The sequence below is a fragment of the Enoplosus armatus genome, chromosome 1 (genome assembly GCF_043641665.1).
Source record: "Enoplosus armatus isolate fEnoArm2 chromosome 1, fEnoArm2.hap1, whole genome shotgun sequence".
Lineage (NCBI taxonomy): Eukaryota > Metazoa > Chordata > Actinopteri > Centrarchiformes > Enoplosidae > Enoplosus > Enoplosus armatus.
In genome coordinates, this window is record NC_092180.1 from 17,635,051 (window position 1) to 17,648,215 (window position 13,165).

The following is a 13,165-nucleotide window of genomic DNA, read 5'->3' on the forward strand; positions in this document are numbered from 1 at the left end:
AGGGAGCACAAAATGTTCTTCTGTTATAAAAAAAACTAACTTTCCTCGACTGCAACTTTAGCATGTAGTGAATAACATGGTTGTGAGTTTTGTGAGTTGAGTAAAAAAAAAATTAACAAACAGCCATTTCCTCTCACAGCCGCTGGGACAATGAACATGATGAACCCACTTTTTTGATGTGGAGAGTGGAGTTGACCAATTTTAAGGTATTGTATGGATTTATGGATTCAAAGTGGACATACTACTAAACAGTAAGGCTGGGAACCTCCTGTTCTCTAGACATACAACATTGTGAGGAGAGTCTGCTAAAAGGGTTGCAGCAGACAAAAACTGTAGTAATTACTTTGCTATAATCACTATATTATAAGTTCATGCATCAAGTGGTAAAGCTAATCATCATCATGGTACTCATCATCTACTCTTTACATTTTAAAAACTGACACACACACTCGCAGAGTGTTTGAGGGTAAAAGCTATTTGGTGTTCTTGTGGTTTGGTGTTCAAAGGGTCTTTTAATTACCTATACAGGCTGGTTGTTGGCCGCTCCAAATCCCATCAGCTTGACAGACTCTGGAGGCAGAGCCTACCAGCAAGTAGGGGGCATGGCAGTAGAACCTGACCTCTGACCTGCATAGGAAACAACACATGATCATTTTAGGTGTGGTCCGTAGGACAGGTTAAGGTGTGATATATATAAGATGCTTCTGCAGCTGTTTATCTAACCGCTTCACCTTCAACCTACATCTTTTTCTTAATTAAGCTCACAAACCAAAGCTGACATCCAGACATGGGGGCAAAAAATGTAATCTATTTTTAGATACACTTTACTGAGTCAACATTTGGTAACCTCAACGGAACAAACAACACTTTCCGAGTTGGTTTCACAGTAAAGACAGACCACATCCTTTACATTAAAACACATTTAATGGTCAAGCTGCAAGTCTTGCCTTATAATCAACAGTATCTTTATGCATCAATTCTAGTTTACCAATGCGACAATCCTGTTTGACAAAATGTCTGTTGTGCTGTTATTACACACCTATCAGAAATGAACATATGAAAAACAGTGTCTGTGTAAGTCAGTTATTACTCTGTCTAACCACTGACCGGTAGGAAAAGATGTTGCCCTCTCTGAATCCTCCACCAGGAGAGCCAGGATCGCCACACAGGACAGCTTCAATTAGAAGACAGATACAGTTAAGACTTCTGCTTTGTTTGAACTGGTAACGTTACTGAAAGGGAAACAGTGATGTGGATCAGTTAAAGTTACTGAGTAGTACTTTATAGGTAGCGAAGGCCAGCTAACTTACGCAGACACTGTGGTATGTCTCCTGTCCACGTCCCATTCCCCTCGCAGGTTAACACAGCAGGTGTGGACAACTGGTAACCATGGAAACAACTGTAGCTAACACTCGACCCCCATGAATGGTCGGTTCCTTCCACCTTCCCATGATGTACTTGAGGAGGAGGTCCACACTGGATCACTGAAACACACACACACACATAGATGTAAAAGATCACCCACTCTTCAGCGCTGGGCAAAACACCTGTGACGGCCGCTGAAGCTCCTCTCGACCGTACAGGCAATTAATGGGACTGACGTCCTTCCAACAATGGGGGCAGTTTAGCTAACCTAGCTTAACTCCAAGCTATGCTCGCTTCACAATAAAAAAAATAAACACTTCATTGATAGCAAACAGTCCCACATCAATCACACATCACACATGTCAGAGCGCGTTATCCAGCAAAACAGTTCACAGTCTAATAAAATACACAGCAAACACTATATGGTCTCTCGCGCATGTTCAACTTCTTCTCTTTATACATCCATGAAGTAAACAAGAATTATTATTAAGCTTTTCTTAGGTATGGAACAAGCCTTGAAACATCCTGAAAAAATATATGTATTAACTGTAAATCACTAAATCACTCTCTGAACAGAGTGATATAGTTGAATGGTAAATCTTACGCACAAAACATTCCAATAAATCTCATGCACATTAATAGAAGTTATACATTTTGCCAATAATTGGCAATAATCCACATTAAAAAATATAATGATGTGTATCACACACTTACATTGTATTGTATTTGTATTCAAAATAGATAGTTTAACAAACTGTATGCCAGTAATGCCTAATATTGTTAGAATGGGATATTTATACATCATTTGATCTTTTATTAACATGTGCAATTTTGTCTTTAGTACAGACAAATAAATCAGCAACAAATAACATGATGAGCTCTCAGACTGTCAAAGTCACAAAGACAAAGCAGCAGTTAAGACTTGTCCCTGGTGGACATGGAAGATATCAACCAGCAATTGAAACAATAAAGAAAAGTCTGAATTAGACATTTATAAAAATAAAAAAAGTACATAATAACATTTGCCAAAGCGAGATACTTTTGTATTCAGTCATGTCGGGGCTGGTGTCTACCTGGCATGCACCATGCAAAATGCAGGAAAACACCACATCGTGCTGACCAATGAGCCTCCCCCATGCTCCCCCCTCTCTAATCTTTGATATATATAGTAAAAAAGTGCTTATTATGAGGTATTTGAAAAGATGGCTGCAGATGGGAGGTGTGACATCAAGTAAAAACAAAGAACAGCCAAAGCAGCAGACAGCCGTGGTCACCATATGGACATTTACTGTCTTAAAGCAGCGGATGACCTAGGTCACCACATTTAAGTTGCTCAGCCAAAGGACAAACCATGGTCGCCTTATGGGCTGAGACTTTTCGAAAGGACATTTTGGGTTTTGTATTGTCTGTGATGGCATTCCTGCTTCCACTCTGGTGATTGGGACTTAACTGGGATATTGTTTTTTTTTTTTCAGCTAAATGAAATGCTGGCAATATTATCCACAAGACAACTTTTCAACCTCCTCCTTTTGAAATGCTGTCCTACATTGCGGATTTTAGAAAGAAATACATATTTATACTTGAGAGTCTATGTGGGATAGCTATTTATATAACTCTAATGATTCACACAAACCTACAGCTACTTTGAAACTTGATTTCATAACCGCTAGTGTACGTAACCAATGTTGATATCACATGGTCCGGCGGATCAAATCGATTAATTTGCGTTAAAAAGGCATCTGCTACATGCGGAGAATGGAGTCTGTGATCATATGACATGTTGTTTATGCCTGATGATGTTACACCAGCTTCACAAGATTTTAAGAAACCCACAGTGTGCATGAACGATCGCACGCACCTGTGTGTGTGTTCATACATGCACATGTGTCGCATGAGCATAGACGTCTGCGCATATAACTTCATAACACCCCGATAAACATCTGTGTGTGTGCGTGCGTGTGCCCAACTCCCTAAGATAATGATAACCATCTGCATGGTTTCAAACATCTAATAAAGTCAGTGTAATTCTCATCTAACCAGGAGACAGATGGTTTCACGCTCCATTCACTCTGCTATGATGATATACAGTGCACACAAGCATACACAGGGAGGGAGGCAGACAGACACAGACACACAAACAACACATACATGCTGGATATACAGTAGACGCAGCAATAAGAACATACAGGAAAACAGATCAGTTTACAAAATGCAGTAATATAACAAGTATTGCTTCAACAATAATACTAAACACACTATATGGACATCTTTCGTCTCTCTATGTTTGACTATTCCTTTTTCTGCGTTTTGTTTCTCTCCTTCCCTCTCCCTCTTTAGTTTAATCTTATTTTTTTTTAGTTTTTTCTCAGTCTCTTTTCTGTTTTTCTGTTGCATTATGACCAGTCTTTTAGATGCACAAAACTACAAAAAAAAATCTTTTGTTTGTAACATTGCGGTTTCCAGGCAACTGCTGGTGCTTGCAGCAAACTAATCAGTTGACTAATTCTGGCTTTGTATGTCACCAGTGTCCTGAAGAAGACTTGCATCTCCCCAAAGTCATCCTCGCAGACTTGTGCTTCATTTTTCTCCATGTTGTTTTTCTTCACTCTACAATGTGTTCTGCTTGTTGTTAGTCCCATTAAAGAAAATCTACACACCTGCACACAAGACAATCCAGTTTCTTAAAGCATGCCGTTCATCATTGTGTGACTCCGGGAACAATAGCTCGTGGCTGGACAACAGCTAATGGGGATTCAAATTAATAATTGAATGAGGGTTTTCAAAAAAACTTTGTTGTTAGGGATCAAACTCCAGCTATTTTAAAAAAATAAAATAAACACTCTTATTTACTTCAGCAGTTAATATTCCAGCACAATATTTCTGCAGGTCTCTGATGCCCAAGGAACCCTTGTGTCTGTAATTGAAAGTTTCTTAAGTCTTTTATTTTCTCTTTGTGCCTCTCCCTCCTTGTGAATAGGCGGGGTTGGCTTCACATGAGTCTGGAGGAGTAGCACTCATCCCTGCTTGCTTGTGCACCTCTGCTCTTCCTTCAGTCACTGCATCCATTGACTCCTTTCCCGTTCCCCACCCTTTCTTCTTTCATCTCACGTCGACACACGTTGTTCTTTCCTACACTTCAGTCCCCAGCCTCCATTCTGTCTTCCTACTTTTTTTTCCAGCCTCTCCCTCCAGCCCTTCTTCTCTTTCTCCCTGCACCGTTCTTCGTCCTTCTGTCCCAGATCCAGTCCTCTTTTATCTTCTTCCATTGCTCTCTTGGTCTCCTTCTCACACCATTACTGCTTCTCCCTCCCTCCCTCCCTTCGTCTTTAGGCATATCTCTCTTGGCGCAATTCACCCAGCCAACACATTTTATGGGCTTAATCCCTTTTCTCAGAGTGTGTTTACAGGTTGGGGGCAGGTATTGATTTGCCTCTCTTTGTTTCTCACATCACTCGCTTCCTCTTTCTCACTTGCTTCTCTGTCGCCCCACTGATGGCTCTTCACATTCTCTCTTTTTCCTTTTTCATTCACCCACTTGACTTTCTCTTTTTCCACCTCCCATTTTCTTTCTTTCTTAATCTCTGCATTACCCTGTATTTGTGTCTTTTTTGTGTCTCCTCTATCTGTTATCTAATCTTCCACTACATGTCTTCATCCCTTATACTCTTCCTCATCCTCTCTCCTCCCTTTAGTCCTTCCTTCTTTCTTTCTTTCTTTCTTTCTTTCTTTCTGTCCCTCCTTTCCTTATGCCTCCTCCTCATTGCCTCGCTTGCTCAATTTCTCATTCTTCCTCACTTGATTCACTTTGCCTGTCAAGCTACACTTTCATGACTTACAACTCCTTCATTCAAAATGTTTCTGTGTGTGAAGAAGCTGTTGTTCCAAAACAGGATCAAATGAAGAGTTGTGGATTGTTTGAAGTGGGAGAAAACAGACGGGATGAAAACAGGGGAGCTGAACAAAAATACGTGAACAGTTGAAGTGGAACCTAAACAGGAAGAAAAGAAGAAAGACAGAGGAGGAAGAGAAACAGACAGAGAAAGAGGACTTGCAGCATTTTCCCTGCCTGTATCTCTCCTTCTCTTTCCCATTCTTCCTCTTTCCTTCTAATTTTTCTCTTTTCAATTTCCTGCCCCGGTCTCATTCTCTATCACCTACAGTATCTTTTACTTCTCTGTTTTCCCTCTCTCTGCATCTCTCTATGGTTCCCTCTCAGTAGCCTCTCTGCCGGCTTTCTCAGTTTTTTCATCTCAGTTCAAAGCCTCTGCAACTGCATGAGCCAGCAGGAGATTTTCTGTTTGTGGGAAGAAGCGGCAGGGAGGATCTCAGGAAACATTCCCTTTTACTGTTGTTGAGTATCACAGTCTAAACTCTAAATATGGCCTGTTGTAAAACTGTGACTCATTTTATTTTAATGCATTCTTTTTTATTTCCCCCTTTGTGCTTCTGAAAAAAAGATCTGTTTCAGGAAATAAACCATCATTTAACACTTGTGAGGAGCAATGTTAATCTTCCCTTGGCCTCTTTCTAGTGTACTGTTAAAGTCACAATCTGTTATTTTAGTATGCCAGCTCGCATTGAAATACTATTGTTCTTATTTAAATTGTCACTTGTTTTTGTGGGGCTTTTTTTGCTGCAATTGCATGGCTCTATAACAATAACTACCCCTGTTATTCTTCATTGTTAAGTACGTTGTTATTAGAAGGTTTCTGTGACATTGAGACTCTCTACATTTTCTTCTTCCAGCCCATGTTTAAATGGTGTTCAATTGCAGAGTACTTTACATATACTTGCTATTTCAGGTTCAGTATCTTGAAATCAATAATACTTTGAAAAAGCTTTCCTGTAGCTTGCATCTCTTTGACAAAAAAAAGGATCACTGTATTAAGGATACAAGTTTGCATAAAGATTGATTATTCATTATTATTATTATTCAAAAGATCACAATGGGAAGGGGCTAATTTAATGTACATAATACAGGTTTGCCCACTCTACTACTTACTTCAATTTTTATAGTACACTATAGTTAGTTTGATAGGCTGAATTTTAACATGTTTTGACTTCTATTTTGTTTATGTAGTTTTGTTAATGGCTGTTATTGAAATTAATTTAATTCATCTTAAAACATATGTATGATTTTGCTGTTTGCTGTTAGGGTTTTGATTTTGACAAGTTTATTTTTAAGTAAATATTTTGGTCAAACTCTTTAATAACCAAATTAATGAGAATCTTAAATGTTGAAACTGACTATGACAAATTGCTTGCTTTTTTATTTTTTTGTTTATTTGTTCTGTCTTTTTCATGTGTATTTATTTATTTATTTTTCTTTTCAGTATCTCCATCTTGTTTTGTTGTAGTTATTTAAAAAAAAATCTGACTTTTAAAACTCAGGAAATATCAAAACTGGTGCCAGCCATAAAAGAAGAAGAGGAGAAGTATCGGTTGGACTGGAAACCATCAAATCCATTTGCAGTGAGTGTTTCCTGAAATACTGCACCGAGCCTGTGGATCTCTAGATAAACTCAAAAGTTGCGGCTCTTGTCCAGTATTAATTTGGAAGCATTTATTCAGGGTGTTAGTTCTTTTTACCTTTACAGCTGGGTTTGGTTTGGTTCCAGGTTCCATCTTTAGTGCAGCGCAGAATGCTGCGTCCAGATCCAGGTGGTTCCATCAGGTGACCAGGGTTACAGTGGTAGGTCACCGTGTGGTTGAAGGTAAACTCACTTCCTAGGTAGATCCCATTGGGTACTGGCCCAGGGTCTCCGCAACTGATCACTATAGGAGGGGAGAGAATTTTTACAGGACGAATGAATGCAGAATGAATACAGCATGTAGAGTGTTTATCTGTCAGATGGTGCAGTAGTGTAGCAGGGTACCAGGGCAGCAACATTTTGGACACATCAATCTCATCTGATCCAATATTTTTACTATAACTTACTGTGTTTTCTGACATAGTCTGAAAAAATGTTGTTTGTACTTCTGTCTGCCTGCCCCTTAACCTCATCCGCCTACTCAACTTTCTCACAGACTGTCTTCCTTAACTTTCCTGAAGTACATCTCCGCTTCATTTCATCTACCTCCCACCTTCTTTTGCTCCTGTTTCCCAAACCTCTGACAGGCTCTGTTAAAAATCTCAGACACAACAAACTTACCCTTGTACAGTTCTGTACCTGCACAGCAGCAGGTTGCCCAGTTCATGCACAATTTATACTCCTCTTGGATCCTTTACTAAAAGAAAAACACGACTATGCACGCACCGACACTGATATTATTGCAATAGTACTTCTACAGCTTATGAAGCTACCTTTGCTAATTTTTCATTCACCCCCTACTGTGAATGAGTGTTTTAAATAAGCTCATCATCGTAAGACATCCAACAGTTGTGGAAGAAACAAATACGAGAAGAAGCATTGGTCATGCAGCTGGGTTGCAAAGCTAATTATCAGTCAGTACTTGTGGATAATGTCCTTCTCGATTTATCTTGGGGAGAACAAAGTCTCAGCGATGAGAGCGCAGAGAATACATATTTATAATTTGAGATTGGCTGCATGATTGACACGATACGACACACTGATGTTCATCTTCACAGCTGCTCCAACAGGCTCTACACTAAAGCCTACACAACGCATTGTTCTCGCAGTGAATCTTAGGGCTTCCCTTTTGTTCTTATGGGACAAGAAGCAGTTTTTTTCCTCCTCCTCTTGGATCCTTTACTAAAAGAAAAACACGACTATGCACGCACCGACACTGATATTATTGCAGTAGTACTTCTACAGCTTATGAAGCTACCTTTGCTAATTTTTCATTCACCCCCTACTGCTACCAACAATAATAAACTGTAATAGTAAGAGTAGAAGCAACGATAGTAAACCTGTCTCACCAGTGCAGTCTGGAGGTTGTCCTGTCCATGTCCCATTTGTTGTGCAGTGTCTGGTGGTCAGGCCTGATGTTTTGAAACCATCCCAGCATGCATAAGCCACAGAGCTGCCGAAGGTGATGCCATCACTGAAGACAATTCTGCCGTGTGCTGGGGTGCCAGGGTTACCACAGGATACAGCTGAGAATTGAGGAAATATTAAACAGCAGTGATTAATCACAGTGATAATATCAGTGTGAGCATTACTGTCTTGCTGTCACTCAAGGCTGATCTGCTGTGGACTGCAATAATGAGAGTATCATTGGGGTCAGCTGGAAATAACTCCAAATATGTCTTTGAGGTAGTGAGGCTGATTAATAACTAATGGTTGTTGGATTGATTCCATTGAATGGCAGATGTACAGTATTGCGGTTGTGTGGTAGAAGCTGGCAGGAGGCTAGTAATACATCAACAGCGTCCATAACTGCCAAAGTGCCACTGAGCAAAGCCGTGAGCCTGAAACTGCTCCAAGGACGGTTGTTGCCTGGTTCCGCCTCTTGTTAAAAACCAAGACATGCTGTCTGCAAATGTGTGGGCAGTGTTTTAAATAAGCTCATCATCGTAAGACGTCCAACAGTTGTGGAAGAAACAAATACGAGAAGAAGCATTGGTCATGCAGCTGGGTTGCAAAGCTAATTATCAGTCAGTACTTGTGGATAATGTCCTTCTCGATTTATCTTGGGGAGAACAAAGTCTCAGCGATGAGAGCGCAGAGAATACATATTTATAATTTGAGATTGGCTGCATGATTGACACGATACGACACACTGATGTTCATCTTCACAGCTGCTCCAACAGGCTCTACACTAAAGCCTACACAACGCATTGTTCTCGCAGTGAATCTTAGGGCTTCCCTTTTGTTCTTATGGGACAAGAAGCAGTTTTTTTCCCCAGCAAGTCAAAGGGCTAGGTTCTTTATCCATCTTTTGCTGTCTTTGTTTTTGAACCACTGCTGGTCTGGTAGATTGTAAGACAAAACTGTCTGGGAGGACACAAGAATGCAGATGGGGAAGAACCACGTCTCTGGTCTAAACTAGTCCATCGATCTTTAGTTTGCTGGCACTGCACATTAACAGGACAGACAGGAATTAGCAACCAACCACAGCACATTTCACTAATAAGATCATGACAGCTGACAGCCTTTAACAATCAAACACCTATTGATGGGATTCATTAGTTAGAGCCCTTAAGAGCTCTGTCCAAGAGTGTGTGTGTGTGATAGAGTGTGTAGGTGGAGCACCTCATGCAAAACTGTGTGTGTGTCTACGGCAGTTTACTGTTTGTGGCTGTGAGTGTTATCAGTACACATGCTGTGCGCAACAGTCTGTGTATGTGTGTGTTTCTGTACGGATTTGTGTGTATGGATTTCTTTGTGTTTGTGTCTCAGTGATAGATGTCTCGTCCTTTCTGAATCAGCTTTTAAACACTATTAGCTTAATGAAAAACAACTGTAGACAGACATAAATAATTAGTGTTACACATATACAGACATTGGTGCACACACACAAACACATACACCTCTAAGGTATGTGTGTGTGTGTTTGTGTGTATATCGGTAGAGGGCTAGATTTTGATGTTAGTGATTCAGTACATGTAGGCAAACCAAAATTAGAGAGGTAGAAGAAGTAAAATTCAGTACTTAATTGTCATAACTTTGGGAGAGGGTTGTTACTGTTTAAGAGCTTGTTTTCCAAAATGAGATACAATCTGAAAATACTGATTGCTGGCATGAAGGAAAATCACATTAGGAGTTTCTATTAACATTTTGAGAGATTTAAAAAAATGAAAACTTTCTATGTAGTAATGTTCTTAAGATTGGCATTACTTTTTATATAAATCAGCAAAAAGTTGAACAAAATATACAGCATTTTGGTATGAAACATTGCGATTTAGCAGCAAAATATATTTATTCATATAAATATATCTACTGCAGATTTTTCTCATTTAAGACAGTGTGGCCTCTCAGGGGCTTTTCAGCATTCTATATTTAGTATACTGGTGGTGTTTAGGGTCACAGCCACACAACAACATAGAAGAGTACACTGAAACCGTATGACTCACTCTTCCTCCCCCTATCCACTCAAATTACTGCTTGAACAGCCCATCTATCTAAATGAATCTAAAATCTGCGTCAGAGAACAATGGAGTTAATGTCAGCAGTGTTTTATTCAGCCTACCTAACGTAGCTGCTTGCCTGTGTTACTTTCCCTATTCACAACTAAGGACTCTCTCTACAGCACTATGGGGACCCACTGTAATTTCCCCTAAACCCCCATGGGTTTAAAGAGTGTCTTTGAAAACTGCTGTTGTATAGGACGCACTTTATTACCACAGCACTGTGGAAGATCCAGCTCAGTCAGTTAGGAGTGACACACTTCAATCCCTTGTATCTGGGCCACACAGATATAAACATGCACACACACAAAAACTTGAATCTCCATATTTTTTCTACAAACTGCTACTCCCATAAACCTCTTACAATACGTGAATTTGGAGTTTTTTTCTGTTGAATGACTATTGAGAATTTAGTCAACATATTAGATCACCACTAAAGGCAAAATGTACTATAAATATTTATTAAATATTTAATTTAAATGGATACATATACTACATTTAACTATACATATATACTTACTTCTTCTTCATTCCCCCATCTCAATTCATGCATGTATAAGCAATGTGTAGGCTTCACTTACACAATATATATAATGTACAATGTACAGTGTACAATGTATGTAATGTGCTTTAAGCTGTTTGGAAATGGATTAGTTGCTTACTGTCACTAGCATGCCAAGTAGCCTGATGCTACTGTATTTTCCAAAGAAGAGATTAAGCTGTTCAACTTTGGAGGCTGAGCTGATTTATATTCACATAAAATGCTGAATAATTAAGTCCATATGCAACAAATGCACTGTGGGTTTATACAAAATCTGCACAGCTTCAATTTACAGAAATGTTTATTTTTACAGCAAATGTTTTATAGAATCTGAGTTGGGACCCAAAGGTAACCCCATTTGAGACAGGGATAACTTGTTATCAAAATGTATGATGTTTTGTAAACGGACATGCTCTGCAAGCACAAATTAAAGTCCTTTGTATAAAGCCAGCAGCAGTATTTCACTATAAAACAGGGTCAATAAAGGGAGCATATAAATAGAATATGTGCCAGCCCCATTAATATCTATTTTGACTCCAGGATAAATTCAATGCTTTGATATTCAATAATACATAACCAAGTGCTATGATGATGCTAGGATATCTCTATGAAAAATAAAGGCGATTAGTTTGCCGTTGGAAGTGTGACTTGTGGTACAGGTGTCTCATGACTTTTGTTCCATCTCTCAATAGAGTCAAATTTTTACATAGCGACATTAGTCACATTAAGTCATTGCCACGCTTGCGCACCTTGACACACAGGCTGCGTGCCGCTCCAGGTGCTATTGTGAAGGCAGGTCCTCTCTGCTGAGCCAACCAGACTGTATCCCGCCTCACAGCTGAAACGCAGCAGGCTCTTTGTTTTAAATTCTTCCCCTCCCAGGCGAGCACCATGGGGAGGGATCCCTGGGTCTCCGCAGATTCCTGGACTTACACCTATAGCGAGAAATGAGACATAAAGTCAATGTACCAAACACACACCAACAGCCAGACGCATGCACACCAGTGAAGCAACAAAGGACGCCCACACTGTCCTGAACTGATGAGACCCAAACATAGAAACACATGTACTCACATGCACAGAAAATCTAAATACACTTGATACAGTTAATGTGAAACAACAGCTGTAACAATTGATTAGTCTCCTAATAGGTTTTAGTGATTTTATGTAACTAAATGGTAAAACACTGGGTTAGGAGGCTGTCTCTTGGTAAAAGTATATGTGTGCATTCATGCAACAGGCCAACAACATCAACTAAAAAGCATTTGTGATGTTAGTCATCTCTTAACAATAATTTTGCCTACTCCGTCTTTCATATACAGTGACACACACACACACACACACACACACACACACACACACACACACACACACACACACACACACACACCCAGACACACAAACTTTGAAGAAGAACTGTACTTTGCATTTAGGCTATACCAAATTGTTCTAGCATTAAAAGCACTGAGCGTGTCACAATTTTAGCAGCTTAAATTCCATCGGTAGGGATTTGTGAGTTTAACAGGGTACAGCTCCAAATGCAGCGTCTTGCATCTCAATGAGGTCTTCAGCTGCAGGATGGATTCTGCCCTGCTGAGCATTCTGTTTTGAGGCCAGCAGAGTAAGCTTATTGCATTTCAGCTGTTGAGACAGTTGATGCTGGGTTTGGGAATGATCAGTTGTAGTGTTTTGGGATCTGTGTAAGCCTACCGTAGAACAGCACTTACAACCTGAGTAAACCAGGACTTCCTGGTCCTACACGTTATACAGTAGGCGCTCAGTTTATACTAGTAACACATTATGTTCATTTCTATGTATTTGTAAATTAATGCTTTGATAATAACAATGACACACTACTTTCTCCAGATCGCTTGCATGATCGTCAAATGGTGACTTATTTCATAACAGCACCAGCTATAGTAGTAGCAAGCCAATTACTTGACTTTTGCATTACGCTGTTTAAAAAGATGTTGACAAATATCCAAACACTTTCTTTCTATGTCTTATGTAGGTGGGACAGAAAGCAATGTTTTTGTGGAGCAAAGAAGATGCGATGGAAGGCCAGTATGGTCATAGAGTGGCTTGTTTTCAGTAAGCTAGAAGATAGGCAATTATAATCAAAGATACAAACAGCTCGCTATAGTTTGTACTAAGTAAATGGGTTAAGTGGCTTTTGTTTCTTCTGGTTTGTTATGTTATCTATGTTTAATTGTAGAAACCTGCAAAGT

The 13,165-nt window shown here is 39.6% G+C and overlaps 1 protein-coding gene across 1 annotated transcript in view; it reads right to left on the reverse strand.

Moving 5' to 3' along the window:
- csmd1a (CUB and Sushi multiple domains 1a) overlaps nucleotides 1–13,165 on the reverse strand; it is a 281,553-nt gene that overhangs the window by 13,494 nt on the left and 254,894 nt on the right. The window contains exons 59-64 of the mRNA XM_070906253.1: nucleotides 11,687–11,872; nucleotides 8,246–8,422; nucleotides 6,955–7,140; nucleotides 1,311–1,484; nucleotides 1,108–1,174; nucleotides 521–627 (exon numbers count right to left, since the gene is read on the reverse strand). Of these exons, the coding sequence (XP_070762354.1) occupies nucleotides 521–627; nucleotides 1,108–1,174; nucleotides 1,311–1,484; nucleotides 6,955–7,140; nucleotides 8,246–8,422; nucleotides 11,687–11,872 (897 nt within the window). The remainder of the gene's footprint in view (nucleotides 1–520; nucleotides 628–1,107; nucleotides 1,175–1,310; nucleotides 1,485–6,954; nucleotides 7,141–8,245; nucleotides 8,423–11,686; nucleotides 11,873–13,165) is intronic.